We start from the raw sequence: 25,738 nt of genomic DNA on the forward strand, positions 1-25,738 counted from the left end.
CGTGCAAAATGTACACTTATGGGCCGGAGCCAGTGGTGGCATCATGGTGGAGTAGAGGGCGGGTGCCACAGTTCACAGTAACGAGTGCTCGAAAGAGCCAGATCTGGTTCCAAAAGAGCGAAGTTGGCAACAGTGATCGACAGTTGTCCCAGCGAGAAGGACCTAGGGGAAATTGTCCCTCCTCGCCTTAAGACACTGCCACTACACCTTTGAACTCCATGCTATTCTATTGAAAACCGGAAGTAAAGTTCCCGCCGGCGCCAAGGATGCACAGAAATGTAAACATCCGGTGAATAGCCCCCATAAATATAATACTCGAATCAGTTCTGATGGTGGCGCCAACTGGTTTCTAGACAGATAATATCATTTTCATTGTTTTGCAGGCTACATGACCTTTGTTTGGCCTACGTCATCAATAAGCGTTCCATATTCCAAGCTAAAACTACAAGACAATCTGAAGCTTCTAAAGTGGCGCCAAATGTATTCGAACTTACCACTTTCCACAAGGAACCTTCATATTCACAATTGATGTGTGAAAATATAGTATGTAGACATACACAAGCAAGTAATCTGTGGAAAGAATTTAAATGATAATGGCAGCGTACTGTGGAGGCCTAAGAAAGGTATGGGTAAAACTTTAGTACTCCTGAAACGCATTTCTTCAATTTTACACGTGAAAGTACTTACCGAAATGAGTAGTTTCTGTATACTTTACGAAGGTCTCGGAGGTGTTTTTTTTCCCCTCGCTGAATTCATTTGGTAAAATTTCAGTAACCACCAAACGTCTGACATTCCTTTATTTTCTTCTTTTTCACATTGCTACTTACGTATTCTGCATTCCTAAGGATTCTTCAAGGTGGCATTTCGTTTTTTTCACGCAGATAATCTCAACTTTCGACATATCGAGTAATTCTTGTTTGTTCTTTTTCGCTTGCGTTACACGCAATATGGCGGAGAAATCTTGACTAGCGTTGTCGATGATCAGTGTTGCCAACAGCACGAGAGAAAAACGGGCTAAATCGCACCCAAAATGGAGCTAAAATTCACATCCAAGGGCCTAGATTTACAAAGATGCGGCTGCGCACTGAAAAAAAATCTGGTTCTTAATTCTTGGGTGTTTTGGTGCAAAATTTCTGAAACTCAAGAACCACAACTAATCAACTGTCAAGATGAGGGGCATACGCTCAAACAAATTAAATTTCCTTAACTTAAATAATTTATTTCCCCCTTAAATTGTGGTGCAGTAGATTACACAAAAGCATTACACATTTTCGGCATATTCCTCCTTCATATATATGCACACGTACATTCACACACACACACACACACACACACACGGCCGCACGCACGAACTAGTCTCTGGGTGAGCCTCACTGTTACGAACGATTCGTCGATTCCGCACCGCACTTCTGTGAACTTTCAAGGACCAGATGCAATGCAACTGAAAGAAGATTCGCATTTTCTGGAATCGACGTTATTCGTAATTCGCCTCGGGCTACACAGCATATCAAAACCAGAAACAAGGGGATAAAGTGACAATGTGCACTTGCTACCTGCTCCCCAGGAGGGGTCACAGGACGAGCTTGCAGGTGCAGAGGAAGGTCGGTTAAGTGAATTCTTCTTTGCAGTTTACTGAAATACCAAAAAAAACATTTCATTACTGAAAGGGCTAGATTATTAGCAAGATTTCTCTCTGTAGGGCTAAAAAGCCCCTTGGGGCTTTCGGTGAATTTTGGGGCTGAGTACGTACTCAAAAGGGCCAGTTCTGGCCCCAAAAGGGCCAACTTGGCAACATTGTCGATGATCAGTGGTTATGCAGTGTTGCAACCTCCGTCATCGAAAAATACCTACTTTCGTGTTACTGATTTTGTATTTTTTTACAGGTTCGAAAACCCCACGAACCATGCACAGATAGCCCCAAGAACCATTCATAAATAGCCCCATGAACCATGCACGGATAGCCCCATGAATCATTCACGGATAGCCCCACAAACCATTCACGGATAGCCCCACGAACCATTCATAAATAGCCCCACGAACCATTTCCGGTAAGGTTAGGTTGGGTCACATATAGGTTACAATAGTTAAAAATTGGTTTCGAAAAAAATATGCGTAGCCCCACACACCATTCTTCCATAGCCCCACGAACCATTGACACATAGCCCCATAAACCATTTGCGGAAACGTACCTTCTTCAGTTACAAAAACACGTGTTTGGAAACACTGACTGGGATTACGTCATCACACACAGGCTACATCCACCTGGAAGTAAATGGATGCAAGAGCTTTCGTGCATCGGTTACACATTTATATCGAAAAATAGATGATTTTCCGGCAAAATTCAATGAACGATGCGAGAAAACACTTCCCCGAACTTCTACAATTATAAATAAACTGCATTCGGTAAGTAATTTCTCCTGTAAAGTTGAAGAAATACGTTTTGCAGATACGAAAATTTTACTGGACAGGTCAATACTTACATTACAATACAATACTACATTAATAGATTTTACAAATACAAAATATATAGCCAAAAATTGTAAAAAATTGGGTCTTACTCTGCGTAGAGTTTGTCAACACACCAGCAAGTGGACGTGTTCATGAAGAAGACTTGCAAAGAATGCAGGGCGACGAAATTCCAATCCACTCTCAAAACATACAGAGAGTTTGGCGTAATGTCCGGCATTCGATTCCAATTTTCGGATGCAGGAAATATCACTTCACAGGCTATTTAGCAGAGTACATGTTCAAGAGCAACTTTCAACTGAAAGTAGAGTGCACCAATTTTTTATGCAAGCAGGCACTATGCATTACATGCAAATGTCCAACATAGAATGATGTGTAAAATAACGAGAAAAAAACAGAATATATTTTATACTGAAATCAATTATCTTGAATTTTTATAATGTTAAATAACAATTTTAACTATGTTTGCCTTACCTAACCTAACTTTGCTGTGCATGGTTCGTGGGGCTATTTATGAATGGTTCGGGGGGATATCCATGCATAGTTCATCGGGTTTTCGAACCTGAAAAAAAATACAAAATCAGTAACACGAAAGTAGGTATTTTTTTATGAAGAAGGTTGCAACACTGCATAACCACTGATCATCGACAACACTAGTCTAGATTTCTCCGCCATATTGCGTGTAACACAAGCAAAAAATAACTCGATATGTCGAAAATTGACATTATTTGCGTGAAAAAAAAACTAGATGGCACCTTCAAGAATCCTTAGGAATGCAGAATACGTAAGTTCCAATGTGAAAGAGAGGAAAATAAAGGAATTTCAGACGTTTTGGGGATACTAAACATTTAATAAAAGGGAGTCTCATAGTAAGCCACAGGGTGAAGGAATAAATTCTGAAGCATTTACGTAGGACCCACACCAGCTCGCGGACAATTTTACGAAGAGTGAACATGTAGCTTATTACAAGATGCAATACACATAATATAACATAAAATTCGTTTCAGGGTGCGGAAACCACAGAGATATTTTATCCCAAATTATAGTCCATATAAATAAAAACCTCGTACTCTGGACTACTTTGACAGTTCCACCTAACATAACAGTGTAAAAAATTATTAACACCATTAAATCTAACCAAATGAAATTGATCACATATAAAAGAAAACTATATTCAAGAAATACATATGTACCCTGAAAAGCTATGTAATTGCTGGGTGAAATATGTCAAGTGACACACGAATGATGTTCTACAAACACAGCCAAAGTCATTTCTGAGAAATATTATAGATACACAAGTAAAGCCAAATACATTTGAAAATTGTAACAGCATTGAACCTAACCTACCAAAGACGTAAAATTATCATTAAACACTGCAATTATCTCACGTACGAGATTCACCTGAATTTTGGATCCGTGAGGAATGAGTGTCAAAAGTTAAATAAGAAGGTCTTGCACATTATGCATCTTTCTGCGACTTCTTATCTTTGTGAAACTGGATTTTCAGCCATGACGGTGGTCAAATGTAAGTAAAGATCAAGAGTTAACATCATGAGATGCACCATTATATTATCAAAAAATATACCCAGATACAATACACTATGTGACGTTAAGCAAGCTCATACATTTCACTGACTTAGCTAAGCATTGGAATATGCCTGTTATCCTGTTTTTCTTACTGTCCGCATTTACCCATTTTTCTCATATATATCATATCGCTGTGTAAACTGACACCAGCTTATAAGCATAAAAAATGTGCATTACCTGTATTCATAACACATTTTTCATAACTTGTATGTTCACCGACAGTAAATATACACGTGAACAGAACAGATTTTGTATTGATCTTTCACGGTCATGTACGTTTATCTATTATTATTGTTCAGGGGAGGCATGTGCAGACTTTGGCACCTAAGAGGAGCCACGACAGCAAATACTAGTTTGAAAACCCCTGCTGTAGTGTATATCATGATGCTCAAAACTAATAACATTTTATAAATAACAGTGCAGAATACATAAATTCACACATAATACACATTCCACGTGAAATCACCCAATTGAAACACAAAAAGTTGCTTCATAGTCATGGATTTGCTTCATTTTTTTTTACTGATAGATACCTGGTCCAAGATGACAAATATGGGATCAATTACAGAATACCGGGGGTATCCTCCGATTGCTTTCAAATTCGACATACTCACTAATTTTTGCATCCTGATCACGAATCTGCAGTTAAAAATTGGCGATCACGTCTAGAAAATGCGAAATAAGTAGAATTAAGGGGGTCCGTGAACGAAGTGAAACAACAATTTTTTGCAATGATTAGCGTTCAAAAACTATGTTTATGAATACCCTGCATTTTAACTATGCTTGCCTAACCTAACCTAACCTTAACGTGAATGGTTCGTGCGGCAAGTATGTTTTCCAAATTTACTGCCTTTACCCCCCAGAGTTTCCTCCGGGTACCCACTTTATACAATGCTGGCTAGGCGCCGGAGTCGCTTGAACAGTTGGAAAAAAATCCTGGTTCTTCCTTGCTGGGGATCAATCCCAGGTCTCTCTGATGGTAGTCAGATACCCTAATGACTGAGCTACTACGGCTATATAATCTTCATAAGGCATGTAAAATTTTGCAGTTTCTGACAGTGGCATGTAGAGTCAAGGGTGCCAAAATAAGTCTATCGGTAACATTTAAAGATAAGAATGAAGTGAACAATAATCGTGAAGCAATTCTAGCACAGAATGTTACTGGTTTACGTAGGACAGTTAAGTTTATGTAATTGGTTTATTATGTGTTATCATAACACATCATAGAAAGTTACAATATTATTACCATGCTTTGAGTATTATTACGATGTTCATATATTTTACACAAAGTGTAAAATGACACATGCATATGTATTGTTATAAATCATTAATGTTGCCAGTGAATTTATTTTTTCAGCTTGTATGCATTAATTGATTTTTTTTAAGTCCACTTTATGCACAGGAAGGCTAATCGGGACTGGACCTACAGTTTAAAGTGGTATATACTATTCAGGTAGTTTTGTGTTGTTTTTCAACCTATCTGGATTAATTATGATGGTAAATATTCATGACTAACATGATTAATGGATAATAAATACCTGATATGGCATGCATAATGAAATATCCTTTCTGTAACAGTGAAGTTGTCCCATGTATCAATATTGTGATCCATTGAATATTATCGTTTTTACCCATTATTTGTTAAAATTTATCTGGTTTTATTGCGAGAATTCCTTTTTTAAAGTATTCTTGTTTGCATAACAAAAAAAATTATAAGTTATTTCACTCAACATATAGTACAAGGGGAAGGGAATACTAAATCTATTTAATCTCATTTGAATGTGATGAGATCAAACAAAAATAGAATCGTCTTTTTATTATTATTCTCTTTCCACACAAGATATCACGAACAGGTACGAAGACTCCGTTTCTTTATCTTTGTGCATACATGCACAATAGACAATGCAAGCCATTATTACTTCTGTATTAATTCAGTTTGGTGTCAGATGTATCAACATGTGGCTGTGCAGCATTCTGCATCTGGGTTTCATTTGACTTTCTGTCACATCTCACAGGATTAAGTTACTATTTTTTTTACTGACATCTACATTTCTGTTGTTTAATTATTGATGTGAGGTAAGGTAAAGTTCCCATGCATGTAGCCCTGTTCCATGATTGATTGATTGAATTGTTGTTTTAAGTCCACTTTATGCACAGAGAAGCTAATCAGGACTGAACCTACAGTTTAAAGTGGGATCCAAACCACTATGTGTCTCCACCGAGTATCAAACTCGGGACCTTGATTACAAGGTGAGGACGCTACCACTGCGCCATATGGGAGGCCCTACACTGTGCCATGAAAGCACATCTAGGGGATGTGGGGGTAGGACCCCACACATTCTCGCTCTGCCAATGTAGATGTTATGTTATCAGCACCATGCTCTGGCCACCTTTACCTCCCTGATACCCATTGATTTGAGGCTGTGTATTCCCTAGAGCCGCTTTATGGGGAGACAAGTCTGGAAAAATTTGGGTCACCCACTCGAGGAATTGAACCCGGGTCTCCTGCATAACAGTCAGACACCCTACCAGCTAGACCACTGCGGCTTCAAGTTATTGATGAATAAAATATAATTTGTACCTTATGTTCAGCATTAACATAATTGTCATTTCAACAGCATTCTAGCCCTTTCCACATTTTATATTAATTTGTGATATTTTAAGGAGTGAATATAATGACAGGGTCTGCCTTGATCAGGTGTACATACCATTTAACAAATATGTATGTGTACAGATTACTGGCTTATGCAGGATTTTTTATTTTTTTTTTGGATGGGTTGGAGATGTTGCATAGCTACTTTCTAAAGGGGTAGACATAATAATATATTTCATATATTTAGGATTTTCCACTCAAAAATGGCAATAGGTGGTCATTTTAGTTGCATTTGCCACTTTGATCTCTTAAGGTTTGATTTGAAAATGTTGATTTTTCAAAAAAAATTAAGAGTGAGCTGTAGCCCCCACCCCTTCTGCATATGCCAGTGGTACAGCTGATGGATTAAGAATTGATAATTTTTAATTTTTAGCACCAATAATGCATAGCATATACATATTTATGATATTAAACACTTGCATAGTACTGTCTGCTAGTAATACACACCAACGGTGGCACCAGGATTAATCATCAAGGGGTGCTGAGTGGGTGCGGAAAGAAATTTAGGGGCTGTGATGCTGAAAACCATGAAACACGTATGCAACATTTCAAAACTGGGAAGCAAGGTGCCAAAACGGGGGGGGGGGGGGGTCAAGGACAGTTTAAGATAGTGCGGGGGCAACTGCGACCCTAATCGCCGTCACTGATTAACAAAAATTACTGACTGAAATGAATTTGTATGTGTGAAATATAATAACTTTATATTGACGTTCATTTTCCAGGCAGGCTGTGCCCCTTCCCCTGGGCTTACATGATGATATGTATTAAGTCTTAGACTCCAAGAAAGTGGTCATACAGTGTAAACATTCAGATACACGTTGCAGTCTTATTGAACTATATAGTGAAATAAAAAATGAAATTATGCGTGTCTTTCAAAACACAATTTTCGAACCTTTTCAATGTAACCAATGGAGGTACCAAATACATTGTACATTCCGTCTGTCACTTCAGGACAAAACGCGAAGTGCACAGCAACTACATCTTCGTGAACATTCGGCCTCTTTCTAACGGGTTTTGAGAGCCTGAAATGTTACGTTTACAAGACACGTTACGTGGAAGAAATACATAGAATGTATTAACAAGAAACTACCCTTCACGTTACAACTCGCATTAATAATTTCCCCAGTATGAAAATCAAATAGGTGGAAAATAAACTATTTATCAACAATGCAAATGAAAAAGAAAGAAAACATAACACATTAATCTGTAGGCAATTATCGAAAACCACAAACAGACCACTTGAAGAAACAAAGGAAGAAAAGAATCATAACAACAATGCTGACCAAAGATAAAACAGCCTCTGATCTTTATAGAGGCTGCCGCCAGTACTGGAAGGTATGTATATCGGCATCTCTTTCAGTGCTTGCCTGTTGTAAACAATAATAACGGACTTACTTCAGTATCTAACATATGACGCTCGATATGAAGACATGACATAATATAACACTCTAAGGGTTAGTGTTTTCAGTTGAACGTAGGGGGTGCGAAGAAAATTAAGGGGTGTGCAACCTGATACACACACACACACACAAATATACTGTAACAATATTTCATCATTACAAACTCTGTCAATAATCAACAATAGTTGTTAATTAGTATTTCTGTTCCCGCAGGTCCTACTCAGTGTTCAGGCACCAGTTTCTGCCCAGCAACGGTCGCTTCACGTTACCTCAGTGTTTTCTAAGGTCCAGGCTGGAAGGTACAAGCCGAGCCCTAAGGGTGACAAGCCCTTGACTTATGAAATGGCCAACAAACCTCACCACATTGCCCACAGGAAGTCGTGGAACTCTTTCAATACATGTAACTTTTCCTTAGTTTTATTTCGATTTGTCGACATGCTGCATGTCGGGGTGTACACTAATAATGTAGAGGCTGTTATGGAAAATGACATGGACTCTTTTAAGCTTTGCATATTTATTCTGTTATTCTTCACTAACAACTTGTATGTTTCCGTGTGTGCATGTGTTTGAACCCGTAAATGTATACAGTGGGTAATTTTGAACAATGCGTGGCCCAAGTTCTCATTGTATAATTTCAAATTTATTGTGATGCGTCGGCATTTATGTCTGTTAATGCGTACTTTGGAGTCTTAGTGACTACTTGAATGTTTTGTGGAGAATTATTTTTTCTCGTTTGTATACTCCTGTATGATTCTTTATTTGAAAGCAGCCATTTTTTTTTCTTTCGTCCCGGATATGGACTGCTGCTGCCATTTACTTCATGTGCGTGGGACACAAAGGGGTATTTTGTCTCTGAATGCCTTTGTTGTTAGGTTAGGCAGTTCACGTAATATCTGGTCTTGATCATTAACCCCCTACGAGCCTCTTATGAAAATCCTCAATATCTCGTGTCTGAGTTGACCGCAATCCACTAAAACCTGCTCTCATAAGCTGCATTCAAATCATAATTTCCCAATGTACTTAGTACATAGCTTTTAACTATGCTAATTATTTTCTTGAAGCTTCAAAATTACTCACCCTTGCCCGTTTTCACCAAAGTCAATTTACTCACGAGTAAGAGTAAACTCAGAGTTAACCCATTAATCGGCTGATTTATCTGTTGCACCAACAGAAATGCCAGGTAAGCTGGGAGTAAAAGGAGAATAAACTTTACCCTCCGAGATTGGCAAGTAAAAGCGGAGTTAACCCACGTGCTGCCGTCCGCAACCGGCAATGTTTCACTTCAGAATTTCAAAACTAAATAAATGTTAAGTAGGAAGTCATAGATTCAAACTGTGCATCTCAAACGTGAGAAATATATAGTATGTTACTATGTATATACTTTGGGAGATGTTTACTGTACATTTTCTGCAGTACATCGTTTGCAAAATTGCCCGTGCAATAGAAGCATAAACATACACCCAGAAACCCGTAGTGATGTACACATTTGCAAAATGATCGTGAATACTACATGGAGATAGATGCATATATATAAAAATCTACTACAAATATAACTGTAACACTACTTACTATGATTGCAAGCTGCACTAATATGTCAACATTTATTCAGGTAAATATGTTTTTCCCCATCTTTATTCCGTGCTTGAAATTTCCTCATGCCCGTTGCTTGTCACTGTTTAGGATACCAATGTCCAGGTACCGTTACTTTCATCCTTTCCTTGTTTCCTTCCACACCACCTGTAGAAGCCTGCCAAACACGCCTTCTCGAAAGGAGTAACCAATGACGTGTAATGTGAGTGTAATGTAATGTGATCTACATGGAATTTAGAACAGTGATGATAAATTCTTTAATTTTATGATTAATAGAGGCATGCATATTTTGATTTTCACAGAAACTCGAAATGTGAAATAACTCACTGTAATGTTCATTTTTCATACTTTAAAGGTGTAGGTGCATTTTCCCACCCTGTTTTGTCACAAAATGATGTGGAATAAACTCTTAAAAATGACATTTTGAGTTTATATACTGACAAAACACTTTCTGAATACTGAATTATTCTGAGAGTTATGCAAATTGCAGAACATTGATTACTTGGACTCGTTTACATAGGACTAAAGTTAATCCTCTGATAACTATATAAGTGTGCTATTAGAAGGGAAAGTTTCTTGTTGTGTGTGTAATAAGTATAGCTTTTAAATCAAATTTAGATTTTATTCACCATTTTAACACCAAAATAGCCATTTTATATACTACTTTTGATCCTGACATGTGCCCAGTTGTGGTACTGAAATCTTGATATTTTATTCAACATAAATATGTGGTTAATTATGATAATTTTTAATATCCTTGCGATCTTGTGTACATGTTCATGGAGACACACATTGGTTGCTAGTTTCTGTTTGTAATGTCTCTGTATGCTTTTGCTTGAGCTCTGCTATTTTTGAGAAGCACGAAAGCTCTGTAATGCTGTTTCCACCTGAATTTCACCCTTCGCTATGTGATGCTTCGTGTGCATTATTTTCCTGTGAAAAGTGAGTGGCTGCTGCTTGCCACAGTTACATTTACCAAATGTAAATTTTCACAATGGAAACAAAATCAAGCTAAAACATTGTTCATTAAATAATAATCTATTAGTCCAAGCATTGCTTGTACTCAACGCTGTAGTGGAGGGTATAAAGTAGTATATGCTGTATACCTCCCACTTTTACTTCATTTTTTTTATTTATGTATTTTGACCATTATGTTAATGTTATGGATAAATACTTCTGGTTTCACATGGTCTGGAACATACAAGTATGTGCTAAACATTGTTGTGACAAGTGAGGTGGCATATAAAAGAGCCGCTTCGGAGTGTTTTCGAGCAGACAAATACAAACAGCTCCAGAAGAAGAAGACTTGATTACAGTAGCATGCTGTACTGTAGCCTGTAAAATAATACTATAGTCTGTACGTTTAAATAATAACCCATGGCACAATAACCCATAGAGGGCCTGCCTACCTACCAACTGCCAGCCTGACTCCCACCCGATCCTACTTTACCTGAGGTTGGAGATCCTCCAACCAGTTACATATTGGCAAGCCCCCAGTCGTTCTTGGTTTCCATAACAGGGCATTCGTAGCTGCCCAATTGCTTCACGATGGTGGGTAGCCGCTGGTCCCATACACAGTCCGAAATCTCAGGAGAAAAGTTGGTACGCTTCCCCCAGGAGATTCGAACCTGCGTGCATTCCGTAGCCAGAGCCCAAATCATGATGCCTTAGACCATAGGGACATTTAAATGCAATCACTAAAATACGTATTTCATATTTGTTATTTTAAAAATATATTTTATATTGTAACATGCGTCCTGTATGTCAATTACATTGTCACGATCAGTATTCTGGCATCAAAGGCATTTTTCGTAGAGGTTAATTCAATACATTTAATGGAAAGTTGAGTTTGACTTTATGCACAGGAAAGCTAATCAGGACTGGACCTTCAGTTTTAAAGTGGGATCCGAACCACTCGTATCTCCACCGGGTATCAGACCTGAAACCCCTTGATTACAATGCGAATACTTTACCACTGCGCCATCAGGGAGGCCCTATTTAATGGAAACATAATCCAAAGTTAATGGAAACAAGGTCTTCTCTTAGCATTTCATGAAACTTGGTATATACTAGGGTTGAGCTGATACCTCTTTGAACCAATACCCTTACCGATTTTTTTTTCTTCAAAATATTGATCCCTATTTGTGAGTAAATATTCTTCTCCAATTATATGCATCAATTTACCAAAAAAAAAAAGACCTGGTGAAATACCAATATGCCGGAAATGTATCGGTACATAATTTCCAATCCTTACCACTGGTATCGGCCAATACCAATGAATGGGCATCTGTATAGACTCAGCCCTAATGTATACGCTTTGAAAATGTTGGGACTATAACACTGCTTGCATTATATCTTCACCACTGCGTGGAAGCTATTTCTATCTGCTTATCGTGTTCAAGGGTTTGGGCTGGAGCAGGTGGCAGCATGAACAATCTAAGCACAACAGCAGCTGCCTTGAGACAGTGTTTCTTGGTGCTGTGTTCGCACATTAAAAGGAAATGCAATGGACCAAGGTCCTACAACCACTATCTCTCTTGTTCATGAGTCTCCAACCTTTGCGTGTACAAATTTCAAGGGAGGAAACTATGTGCAGTGGCTTTGCCAACACTGTCTCATGTTTTTGGTGCTGTGAGTGGTGTTCAAAACCTTTGGACGATGTCAGCCAAACACAATTGATTTGTTACTTTCTGCCTGCCAGATCAGAAAACACCTGGTCTAAATAATGCCTTAAAATTTAAGATTTTATAAGTACTAGAAAAGGTCTCTTAAAATACCATGGTGGACATCATTCCATTCCTCTTCCTGCCGAAACCACAGCATGTGCACAGCGTATTGTGGAATGAAACTACCTAGGCAAACATTTTATGTGCTTCTACAATTATTGTCACATTAAAATGATGTTCGATTAGGTTAATTGTGTATCTTATTATTGCACCACAGAATACAATTATCTTTTTTTCATGGTGAACAATGATGTACAGTTATTTGTTGCACTATGATACAATGTTTTGAATTACTTAGTCAAGTCTGTCAGTGTGTGTATCAAGAGGTTCCATTTTTACATTTCCGACTGTAGATACTGTATACTGTCATATACTTCAGGCCGAATCATGCTGAACTGGCTACCTGCCCAGATGTGATGGATGCCTGGCTGGCAGCTTGACTGGTTTGGAATAATAGGACATGTTCTAATTGCTACTGGCTTTCCTTGACTGGATTCTATGGAAAAGTTTGGCCATGTGAAGATAATCTGTGAGTTTGCAAAGGGGAGTTTTTTGTCTGTGGTTTTCGAGTGTTGCGTTTCTCCGTTTATCGATAAAAAAAAGTAAAGAGATGACGTGCAATACATTCGTGTTCAGTTCATTAATATTTAGGTATTTATGCAAAGCGATGAGATGTGTACGTTACAAATATGATTAGCTGAAAATGAAAATCCTTATTATTACAAGTGTATTATTATTTTATTTTATTTTAATGAATCGTGCGAATATTTGTTGAGTGAAGAGTCTACTAATTATTATTGTTTTAAAGAAGTAGTTTGTATGTCTAAATTTTGAATGTGCATACCCGAGTTCATCAAAAACTTGTTTGGTACGCATTGATTATCATATTTTTTCGAGTCCATACTTTTCTTTTTTAATTTTTAATAAAAGCACAAAGCGGTAATTCTCCTACAACATTCTTCAAATGGCTCGTCCATCTTTACAGATTGTCTGCTCTGCGCAATGTCTCATGGGAACAAAAGTCTATCCACAAGTATCGTGTGAGGTGAAAACTAGCAAATGGGTAGCCAGTCCACCTCCAACTAGGGCATTCATAGTGGAAATCCAGTTCCGTGAGATGCCGGATTTATATAGTATTTGGGTCTTACATAGTAATGTACAGAATTATTATTTAGAATTGAAATTGCATGGAATTAGTTTCCTTCCATGTACGTGCTTTTAGGTAGACAGGGCTGCCTATTGGGGCTTTGTTATACAGGGCGACCTCATGCGTGGCAATAACACCTGACAATCATTGTACTACAAGTGTGGTAGACTCGAACGATTATGAGCGAGCAAAAGTGCTTTTTGTGTCTGTAGTTTTTAGTACATTGCATGCATGCACCATAAGTAGGGCTCCAACTTTTTTAATGCATTTTACTTGTCTTCCTGTCTGTTCCATAAATGCATGTCTTATGAGTGCTCGACAGACTTTTATCTTTCAATTTTTGCTTGCTTTTCAAAGAACATTATATTTCGTGCATAAGCTTGCTTTTAGGTGTTAACTGCATGGAGTTAGAACTCCTGATGAAGTATTTGTTTGCTTGGCTTGTGTAGGCTCTTGTTCCTGTACCTGACTACAAACAGCTTGTAGCCATTAATGAAAACAGCAATGGGATACTTGTCCTTGTTTTTATTCTAGACGTCTTCCATCTAGTCTTTGCTTCAGGAATAAAAACTGACTGCATTTTGTTAATGTTTTTTATAAGCATCCTTTTTTAATGAGGCTGATATAATTCATTCCGTGCACTTACTATTGTTACTGCATCGGTGGCCTTGCTGACAATAAAACCCAGAACTGCTTTTGCTACTGTTGAGCAAATCCTGGTACCTGGGGTTGTCAGCAATTTAAAAATTTAATGTGATTTGTCAATAGTAACCAATTTCATATTTGTATAAATAGTGCACAATTTTGGTACTGATGCTTTCCATTTCATACAAGGCAGGTGAAGTGCAAACGTGTACCACACAATGACCATCACAAATTTCATTGAAAAACTGTACAGACATACATGAAAGCTTAATTTTTTTTTTCTGTTGTTGCAGGCCTGTAATGAAGTGAAGTATGTAGTTTGGAAATACAGGGTTATTCCAAATAATTGTCAGGATTTCAATTATTTTTTTCCTAGGCAGATCATGAACCATATGGCATTTACAACCACACCAATGGAAGTGGAGACACGCAAAGATTTATTTCATATAAGAGGCAATGTCCTGTCATTACGTATTTGACTCCTAGAAGGCAGGTTTTAGAAAGATGGCCTGTCATGGCTCTCAGAAAGTGTTTTTTTGTGCTCGAATGTCAGTTAACATTGTTCAACGAAAAATTCCATTCACCTGTAGTATGCACAGGTTCAGGGTACTACATAGAGGAAGACAAGGAGCACAAGTACTGCTTCAACCTTTAACACTTGAGGATAACAATCAAGTGTTGGACAATGGCGGCTGGCAGACTGATGTATATCTTGTAAAATCTGCCTCCTAGTAGCCAATTGTGTAGCTACAGAACCTTGTCTATTTCAAAATAAAACTTTTCAGTGTGTCTCCATCAATTGGTGTGATTATAAATGCCATATGTATCATGATCTGCTCAGAGAAAGATATTGAAACCTCAACAATCGTTTGGAATATCCCTTTAAGAAAACATGCTTCTTTTGAAAGTAATGCCACGAAGGAATGAAGACATGGACGTCCGCAAGGGGGTGCAGGGGGGGGGGGCCGTGGCCCTCCCCTGGAAATTGACCAAATTGCTGTTCAGAAACTTGCATTTTCAATTAAATTTTGTGCTAGATATTTTTCATCAATTAATTATTTTTCCATTCATCCCTATTGTCACGTTAATCTAGAAAGATAAGAAATGAGATAAATTGACAAACTTACAAAAATAATCGGTCTATATGCATTACCGTATTGAATGAGAAATGTTCCGATGAATATGCAAAGTAACACGAGTTTTGAGTGATTTTTTTAGTGTGTCTATGGAGATACTTTAACATGAATTGTAAGTACGTAAAGCAGAAAGTTCAACAATTAATTCTACATTCATTTTAGTGTATTTTTCGTAGGAAAATAAAATGTTTTAAATTAAATGGGTAGATTGCCTAAAATATTCCTGTCTAAGTTTGTTAATTAAAATATTTGGTTTAGAAATATATTTCATCCACACAAATAATGAAAGGCAGCAAGATTTCTAATCTCTGTAAGGTTCATCATGCACCCACCTCCCCCACATTCCACGACAACTGGACTGGTCGGAAGAGGGTTGCTTGTCTTTTCCTGCTTCTAAATTTGGCACCGGGGTGAAAGTTGAGTTTTGTTCTTTCCTTTGTCGTGTCACTTCAGAGTGGTTCGAGTTCGTGACAAGTGCGTGTAGTTGTGCTTGATTTGGTGCAGTTTTGGAAGGCAGTGCCAGTGCTTTTTGTAAGACAATAGAAATGGACATTAGGAAATTTTTCAAACGTCCAAGAACAGAGTCAACAAATAACATTGTTGGTACATTGGGTTCTTCGAGGGAAAACGTAACAGCTAACGCCGTCTGTGTCAAGGAAAGTGTGTGTGGAGGTGAGAGTGACAAGTGTGTGACCTCAACAGAAGGGAGTGAATTACTACTAAACAGTGCAATATCTTCTGTTGATAGCATAAGCTGTAAGTATGATGTAGGGCGATATTTGATAATATCTTCTCACAGTGAATTAAATGACAGCGATAAAATGAAGTTAATAGCTGAACCATGGGCACCAAGCTCTTCGTACGACTTTCGCGGTGATTTGGCTGAGGGACAAAAGCGTCCGTTTTTGTTCAAGTGGCTTGAACAGTACAGTTCTTGGCTTGTGTACTCTGCAAAAGAGAGAGGTGCCTTGTGTCGACACTGAGTTGTATTCAGACCAAGACTCCATCGAGGAGTTCAAGGTGCCTTTATTGTGAGGGCATTTGCAAAATTTAAAGATATTCACGAAGCGTGTAAAAATCACATGGTATCTGAGTGGCATAAGGAAGCTGTAGAACGCTCCCAGAATTTTGCGGAAACAATGAACAGTAAGCAGGGCACCATTATAGAACAGATTGATTCGGCTGTTGCTGATCAAATTAAATCAAACAGGGAGAAACTGTTTCCAATTGTATCTTCAATCATCTTCTCTGCCACACATGACCTACCACTGCGAGGAAACTCTTCTAACGCTGGTGTTCTACATGATTTGCTTGAATTTAGAGTCGAATGTGGTGATGTCGTTTTAGATGAACATTTAAAAACGGCAAATGCGAATGCAAAGCACACTTCAGTTCGCACGCAGAATAAAATAATACAAATTGGTGGTCAAGTTTTGAGAGAGCAGTTACTTCGGGAAGTGAATACATCTTGTGCCTTTTCTGTGTTAGCCGACGAAACAGCAGACATTTCTGGAACAGAACAGCTTTCCCTTGGACTTCGGTTTGTGCATGAGAACGACCTAAAAGTGCGTGAAGAATTTATTGGATTTGTGCCGCTTGACGAACTACATGCTGAAGCAGTAGCAGGAACTATTCTGTCTTATCTATCCAAGTGGGGTGTTGACATGTCCAAGTGTGTAGGTTTAGGTTTTGATGGGTGTTCCGTAATGTCCGGGAGGATAAATGGTGTGAGGAAAATTATTCAGGACAAATATCCTCATGCTTTATATTTCCACTGTGCTTCTCATAGACTTAATCTTGTAATTAATGATCTCAATGATGTCAGTGAAATACGAAATACATGCGGAACTGTAAAAGAAGTAATTAACTTTTTCCGTGAAAGCACTTTGAGACTGAAGCTGGTCCCCAACATTCCGATGCTATCGGATACTAGATGGTCGTCAAAATACAAAAGCATTCGTCTCTTTGCAGAAAACTTCACTGTAATTATTGAGGCACTAGAGCAGCTTAGTAACAATGGAAATTCAAAAACAAAACACAGGGCTCACCATCTGTTGTGTGCTGCAACAACCCCTGTTTTCATTGTAACTTTGAAAATTGTAGCAATGTACAGTGGTGCTTTAGAACCAATCACAAATATTCTCCAGAGTGTGTCCATTGATATCAACGCAGTTCGGAATCATCTGAAGGAGCTTGTGGAAGTTTTTGTTAAGCACAGACGTGAAGCAGAACAGCAGTTTGAAAACATTCTGCAACAAACACAGGAAATAGCAGCTAGCGTTAATGTTGAGATAACCATTCCACGACAAGCAGTTCGACAGTCACACAGAGCAAACCATGCAGCTACATCGCCAGAAGTTTATTACTGGGTAGCAATTTATATTCCATATTTGGACTCACTCATTTCATCATTACGCACACGGTTTTCAGACAGAAATGATGTAAGTTACAATCTCCTGCAGCTACATCCTCAAAATATGAAAACTTTATCCGCCAGTGAATTTAATAGAATTATTGCAGAAATTCAGGAATTTTATCATTTGGACAATTTTGTGAACGAAGCAAAATGCTGGTATGATTATTGGCAAAACAAGTATGAACAAGGGAATGCCAAAGACAAAATTGAATACATTGACATTTTGGAACAAACGAAGCTTTTTTACCCTGCTGTTTCAAAGGCCGTAAATATTGCAATGTCCCTGCCAGCCACAACTTGTACAGTGGAAAGGTCATTCAGCACATTGAGGCGTGTGAAAACTTAGTTACGTGCAACAATGTGCAATGACAGGCTCGACGGCCTGTGTATGATGAGTGTCCATCGTAGCAAGATACAAAAGGATAAGGAAGCATTTGTTGCAAATGTAATAACAGCATTTGCTAAGGAATCACCAAGAAGATTGCAGTTTCTTTTTCAAGACTAAGGTAAGAATAGTGATTTTAATATCTTCATGAAAATAGAAATAACTTCTACTTTCAATGTTATATAATAATTGCTATTATTGCACTGTCTGTTTGCAATAAATTGAATCTTTATTGTCAATATGTACTAAAGGTAACATTCAATAAATGGAGAAACAGAAATTAGCGTACAAGGGGGGGAAAATTGGGCCATAACCCCCCCTTTCAATTGTTAAACATTTTCTGAGCACGTAATTGGCTGGATTGGCATGGATTTGGCTTGGATTTAAAAATATCGAATCTCCCAGCTCTTGCCCCCCCCCCCTGCGTAAAATCCTGCGGACGCCCATGAATGAAGAGGGATCAATGTTTGCAGGGTTTTTTTGAAGGAACCACAATACTACTTCATGAGAGTAACAAAAAAAATTTGGAGCAATGTGAGAAACTGCAAAACCTTTTGAAAGAGTGAAATTTTGTAATTATGATTTCCAAAAATTTCTCCCCAAATAATGAGAAACTATTTTACATTCAAAGTACTCCAGGATTACAGCATGGACTAGTGTCTTTCCGTGGTTAGTGCAATTATTGTTCTTAATAATGACTTGATTACAATATATGGCTGCGGTGGCTCAGTCGGTAATGTGTCTGACTACCATGCTCAAGGTCCCGGGTTCGATCCCCGGCCGGTTCAAATCCGGGAACTTTTCTAACGATGGAAGCGGCCCTGGTGCTCACCCGGTGTAGAATGACATGGGTACCTGGGGTAAACCCGGGGGGGTAAAGGTGGTCAGGGGCGTGATGCTGATCACGTCACCCTCACTCAGTTAACCTCAAAACACTGTAACTGGGAATTTGCCTGTAGTGTTTAATAAATAAATAAAGTGTGTGGCGTTACCCCCACACCCCCTAGATGCCTTCATGGCGTGGTGTTAAGCACAGGGGAGCACTTTACCTTTACAATATATGAGATCGAAAATGGCAAACATACATTTTTCACACTTTTTTTCGCACTTAGAAAAGCCAATTTAAAAAGAAATGAATTAATCTCCCATCATTGCCACAAGAACTGTAGAATCAAATATGTTTGTTGTTCTTTTATAATGAATTTTTCATCAAATTTGTTGCGCACTGCATAGGCCATTCTGAGAGTTGAACTTGCAGACTAACAAGCAGTGGCTGATCTGGAAGTTACATTTGTGAGGGACGATTTTCAGTCGGGGACCTCACCTCACTGAGAATCAATTCTGACCTACACATGCAGTGTTTTACATAAACAATATGTAGCACTGTAAACAAGTTAACTTTCATGTTCTAGAGATTAGCAAATTGCTTTGAAATAAATAGGGGTCCTGGGCTGGAATAGATAGCTATTATATTGTATGTCATTATTGTAACTCCTCCCATTAACATGGTAAACTGAACAATAAAATGAGGAGTAAAATAAATGAACTAAGATACAAAGAAAAATCTCTCAATGAGTCCCGGGTTCAATTGCCTTTTGAGCCATATTAAACACAAATATAAACTGTGGGTGCAATTTTGATCAGCCTATCGTGAGCATAAATTTGACTTTAATCAAAACTTTAAAATAATATTCTGGAGCCTATTAAACTTGGTGATAAAAAGACAGAACATTTGAATCTTCAAAAATATTAGATATATTAATATATCCAAATCTTGGCATTTGGGAGGGACAATCATCCCCATCGCCCTCCCCGTGGATCCGCGCCTGCTAACAAGTGCCAAAATGTATATCTAGACAATGGGTGCGTTCCGAAAGTTAATACGTTTTTTTTAATACGAAACGAACGAATCGAACGAAAGTAACTGGGCTCGTGAACCTGGTGAAACCAGTTATTTTACAGACTTATGGGACACTCTAGACGAAAGCGCAGGTGCAGCATTTTGTTTATAAAAATTTTCCGCATGGCGTCCACCGGAAGGTGTTTCCTTCTGACAGAAATAAACTCTACTGCGGATACTGTTACTCATTTTAATCACATTGTAAGAACAGTTGAGGCACACTCATCTTGTGCATGTTGCTTCATAACGCTCTCTGTTAAACTTATAATACAATTCCCGAACTAGTGCAGTTTGAAGCCATCATGCACCCTCGTTGTCTGCAGGCAGCAGACGATTCTCACCGAACAAACCAACCTCCTGGCTCGTGCGTTTGGTGAATCTCGTTCTTGCACGAGACGCACGGAAGCACTTATGGAACGGCCAGTTGCCATAACTCGTTTAACGCGTTAAACTCGTTCGACTTTCGGAACGGGCCCAATCTTTGTCATCATACATTACCAATACACAAATGATCAAGACCCATAGTGGTAAATAAATTAAAGAAAGTGCTTGCTTTGGTATGACAGTATTGAGATCTTCTTTGTTATCTGGATCTGACCTTTGTCAATATTATTAAGACATGTTGGTTGACCTTGTGGGAAAGGACCTTTAGGGACATTCCACGAAAAGTGGTCCTACTCCATGTAAATTGAAAAAAATGAATTAATCTGAAAATTATTAGTGTTTTTCATTGCATTAAGGTTTAAATGTTTGTGAATGCATATAATTTGCATATTTCACCAGCCTGTATTCTTCACAGACAAATGAAGTCTAAATTTGCAACATTTTTAAAGCATCACACACACACAAGACATTTACGTTAATGCTTTTCATGCATTCAGGCTATGTCAACAAACTCAAGTTTGTTTAGTGTATCCTTAACCTTTTTAATGTGTTGTGTTTCCCCTGTGCAGGTTCCCATGGGCGTAACTTGGGACCTGACTTTGAGGGGGCAGAATTAAAATGGGCCTAATTTTGAGGGGGGCAGAATTAAATTAGGCCCAATTTTGAGGGGTCAGAATTAAATTGGGCCAAATTTTGAGGGAGCAGAATTAAATTGGGTCTAATTTTGAGGGGGCAGAATTAAATTAGGCCTAATCTTGAGGGGATAGAATCAAACTTCGACCTAATTTTGGGGAAGAGTCTCGAAAAGTATTCCAACAGATGAAATCAACATCCAGGATTGTTTGCTAAATAACTGTGACGTTTGTGAAATCACAAATATTACCCTTTTTTACTTTGCTCCCCTAACTTGTAACTTTTAATAAACCCAAAAATTTGGGGGCAGGTGCCCCTCTTGCCCCCACCAAGTTACGCATATGCAGGTTCCTTTATGCACTTTAACCTTTCTTAAGGAGCTTTCTACACCCCCTATTTCTAACTGTCATGTAAGGATTTAAATAAGGAGATATTTCCCTGTATTCATTGAAGGGTGCAAAATGACTGACTATATGTGCTGATGCATGCAAAATTTTGTCCAGTCATTCACTGGAACAAACATTCCAATGTATCTTCCAAATTATCTCCACTTTCATATTTTTGCTGCACCGTATTCCTATATCGAGTGTAACAGTTACCTCAAACTGCGTTTGTAGATAATGTGATGCTATAACCAAAATGCCTTTGCAGATGTTGAGTCCATCCAGCAATGTTTATGATGTATTTATCACTTGGCCTTTATGCATTTCTTTTGTTCCCTTTTCTCATAATCTACACACTTAACATTTTCACTACTTTACTCCGTTGCTGCAATGCCTATCAACACGAGGCTACCTCGGTGGCAGAGTGGTTAGCACAGCACACTACGATGCCAGGTGTCCCAGATTCAAATTCCAGCCTGTACATGGATGTTCTTTGTGAGTGTCCTTTCATCAATTTCATCATGTCATCACTCATCCTCATCCTCTCGATTAGCCAAAGGTGGCAGAAAGGCAAATTAAATGAAACCAAATCAAGCAGTTAATCAAACCTATTGCCATGAACACCAGAAACCATTTCAGAACTGCTCTATCTCATTCCACAACTTACACAGCAATGAACTGTGCAGGTTGATTCATGTCTGGACACTGCACAGACCTGTTGCAAGCAAATTTCAAGCCAACTCCTGTCTTCATGACAAACCAAAATCTGACTGAGGTTTCCGGTGGGAAGTGGGTTTGATTTGTGTGTGTTTGTGCGCGAGAGAGAGATAGAGAATATAATGTAATATACATCATCTTGGATTCATGGGTACCTGTTGCCTGTGTCACATGTTACAGTCTAGATATATTTCCCTATGGAAATATGGCACCATATTTTAAAAAAAAATAATTGTAAAAAAAAAAGATATTGCTCCCTAAGATTCCTCAGTTTTTATGGTCAATGACGGACGATTAGTTCCTGCATTTTTTAAAAATATAATTTGCTTTTTTTATGTATACCCACAATGTGAAAAATGAGTTTTTGTAATTTATGACCTCATACCTTCCAGCCAAGTTATTGTTAAGGACAATAATTGCACTAATCCACACTACAATTCTGGTTGACGCCATGCTACGGGATGAGGGTATCGAACGAATGGTATGGCCAGCAACCTCCCCAGACTTAAATCCCATTAAACATGTGTGGGACACACTCGGAAGACGCATTGCTGCTCAGCCAGCGCCGCCTACAACTCTGCAACAGTTGGAGATGGCCCTTCTGGAGGAATGGGTGAATATCCCGCAGGCTGTCGTTGATAACCTTATTGGTTCCATGCAAAACAGATGTGCAGCTGTCATAGCAGTTCATGGCGACCACACGCCTTATTAGAGGTATGGATCTGTTGCGTATCTGTCCATTTCTGTTGTCTTATCACCGTGCTGTTCTCCTGATTTTGTGCAGTACCTTGCAGAAATCACCCCTAGAACTCTGTTGTGCTAATGACTCAATAGACATGTATTGTACTGGTTGAGGACACACTCACCTAATCAAAATACATTGCTACTTTTGACTTACCAACTTTGGTTTTGGGATTTCTTGCTTGCTCCCCTAATTTTTTTGACCAGTGTAGTTTGTCTTTATTTGGGAGGAAATTTTGGAAACTTGAGAAAATCATGAAAATTACACCTTTTCCCAATTTTTTTCAGTGTGTCACATTCCAAAATTTAATTTTTGTTATTCCCATGAAGTAGCATTGTGGCTCAAATAGAAAAGACTGCAAACCATGATCTTGTTTTGTTAATTTTTGGCATAGTTTTGAAAAGAAGCATGGCTTCATATTATTTCCAAGATACTCATTTCTCTTCACTTCTTTACAGGCTTGTAACTTTATTATCTCGTACTACAAGAAAAATAATATTTAAGCTTTTAATGTATGTGTGCACACCCTACCACATATGTGTTTTCATTAATATTCGTGAAGGGCAAGGAGCATTCCCTGTCTGACCTGAGATAGAACGAAACTACTATAAACTCAAATTTTAACTCATTTTTTGAAAAGTAACTGATCATGAAATTTCATTTTTTAAGTAAAAAACCTATTACTTAACATTATCAAGACCCACTTTTGCAATTTAAACATGTGTTAATTTTTTTGTCCCCTGATGTTTTTTTTTTTTTGTAGTGTGTGACTTTTCTTGTATGAACATACATACTTACTGTGTGATATATCCTCTTGTCCCACACAATTGCCATATTTCTTGAAGCTTTCCCCACATAATCATTCAGACATGAACATAGTACATAATCCTGCGGATTCCCCATCTGGCAATGTTTTGCTCATTTTCTGTCCATTACACGTACATTCTAAATTTCCTAGTGCTTTAAAAACAATTTAGCATTACGTCCTTGAAAAATGTGTTTATGTCCTTGTAAGAACTAGAAGATAAATAATTCTACAATGAAAGCAATACATACATACAAGAAAAAATGTGGAATCAGTTGCTCCAAATTAATTTATTTTCCTTCTAGCTATTTAGTTCATAAAAGGAAAGAAAATTGAATCATTCTTAAAGGAGTTTCTATTTTTATACTTTTGTTTTCAATTGAACTATTAAAGATTGTTAATTTTACACATATACTCCAAAATAATCATTATCGGCTATTAAATGCTGCCAGTCCACATATTATCTTATGCAGGCATGTATCCAGAGGGAGGATGCTGGTGGACGGAGGGTCCCCTGAAACCTTACTAACAATTAAATAGTGTGTAGTGGCAATTAATTTTACTTCCTTAGCAGGATCATACATCTTGTATAATAAGTTGTAATATACTGAGCTACCCCCACACTTTTTTGCCTTTTGCCCCCCCCCCCCCCCTCCCTGAAATAAATTTCTTGCTATGGGCCTAACTTTATGCTCTGAAGCTACCTACATCCCTGGTGGAATGGTTAACAAAGTTTCCTGCGACTTACAGTTCCTGGGGTTGAACCCCGGCTGGGGCATGAGCATTTTTTGTGAATGTCATAAATAATAATTAAACATTTAATCAGTTAATGTAAATAAGTCTATTTTCCTTCTACCTTTTAGATGATAGAAAAGAAGATGCAGTCATTTTTAAAGTAGTTTCGATCTTTAAATTTTGTTTACTAACAAGGGAGGTTATCTAAGTGTCCCCCTCCGATTTCCATGAAACTTGGCAGGTGTATAGAGGGGCCCAAAGGATGAAATGCATGTGTTTTTTTTTGTTTCCACTAAAAAACTGTTTTAGGGTGAAAAACCACCCTCAAATGTCAAGATGAGGACAAATTGAAGTGGGGATCTGAACACGAAACCACGTAAATATGGAATATGAAGAACACGCACATATAATTGGAACACACACAGCACAGAACTGTAGGATTGTCGGTATCAAACCCAAATGCTATTGTGAAGGACGATGGCGGTTGAAGTTCTGTGGTAATAGTACTGGCAGATACACAAGTGGGACACTTGAGATATGAAGTGCATGCATATCACTGGCAAACACAGCTCAGTGCTGTCTGTGTTCCAATTATATGTGTGTGTTCTTTCTATGCCATATGTACGTGGTTTCGGGGTCAGATCCCCACTTCAATTTGTCCTCATCTTGACATTTGAGGGGGGGGGGGGGTTGCCCCCTAAAACAGCCTTTTAGCCAAAACAAAAATACATATATTTCTTCCTTTGGGCCCCTCTATGCACCTGCCAAGTTTAATGGAAATCGGAGGGGGACACTTAGATAACCTCCCTTGTAAGTCTTGTTAATTTTACACATAAACTCCAAAATTATCTGTATCAGTCATTAAGTACTAACCGGTCAACATACTAGTTTATGCTATGCACCATTTCTGAAGCCCATATTCTATCTTCACAGCTAACCTTGTTGGAGGTCAACGTTCGGCTGAGACTGCTGTTGAAGACCTGTTCATTCGGAAATTCATGACCGGCACATGGCACGGACTGTTTATGTCAGAGGTCATTATTAAAAGACAGCATAATATTATTCGCATTGCGGGTATAGTGTGCCAGTCAATTAGTGCCAGGAAGATGTATTTTCTGATTGGCTACTCTGAAGAATTGCTAAGCAATTGGTTACAGTGTCCCGTGAAGCTCGAGCTGCAGACAATTGCCGATAAGAAAGATGCAGTGTTTAAGTACATATAAGCCTGATCTGTATTTTTGTAGAAGTTTCCTTTTGTACATAGAATACATATGTTTATGTTGGCCAA

General features: G+C 38.3%; 1 protein-coding gene across 3 annotated transcripts; it reads left to right on the top strand.

The window, feature by feature from the left end:
- The first annotated feature begins 445 nt into the window (after positions 1–445).
- LOC145997017 (small ribosomal subunit protein uS3m-like) lies at positions 446–25,738 on the top strand. Of its 3 annotated transcripts, XR_014442846.1 has the most exons (4): positions 446–623; positions 8,320–8,506; positions 12,802–12,951; positions 25,384–25,520. XR_014442846.1 is itself a non-coding variant. In XM_083133635.1 (3 exons), the coding sequence occupies exons 1-3, from the start codon at positions 588–590 to the stop codon at positions 25,671–25,673; spliced, it is 513 nt and encodes a 170-aa protein (XP_082989761.1). In that variant the 5' UTR covers positions 446–587; the 3' UTR covers positions 25,674–25,738. The 3 variants fall into 3 exon arrangements, 2 of the variants coding, with proteins under 2 accessions (XP_082989761.1, XP_082989762.1); XM_083133635.1 differs by lacking the exon at positions 12,802–12,951 and having other exon boundaries at positions 25,384–25,738; XM_083133636.1 differs by lacking the exons at positions 12,802–12,951; positions 25,384–25,520 and adding an exon at positions 14,508–14,753.

The sequence above is a fragment of the Lepisma saccharinum genome, chromosome 13 (genome assembly GCF_977018435.1).
Source record: "Lepisma saccharinum chromosome 13, izLepSacc3.1, whole genome shotgun sequence".
Lineage (NCBI taxonomy): Eukaryota > Metazoa > Arthropoda > Insecta > Zygentoma > Lepismatidae > Lepisma > Lepisma saccharinum.

What these genes read in the sequence shown, in the direction of transcription:
- LOC145997017 (XM_083133635.1), top strand. Translation starts at nt 588, where the DNA reads ATGATAATGGCAGCGTACTGTGGAGGCCTAAGAAAG. An exon ending in ACTGTGGAGGCCTAAGAAAG is followed by an intron (nt 624 to 8,319) that starts GTATGGGTAAAA and finishes CTGTTCCCGCAG; the next exon opens with GTCCTACTCAGTGTTCAGGC. An exon ending in GTGGAACTCTTTCAATACAT is followed by an intron (nt 8,507 to 25,383) that starts GTAACTTTTCCT and finishes CTATCTTCACAG; the next exon opens with CTAACCTTGTTGGAGGTCAA.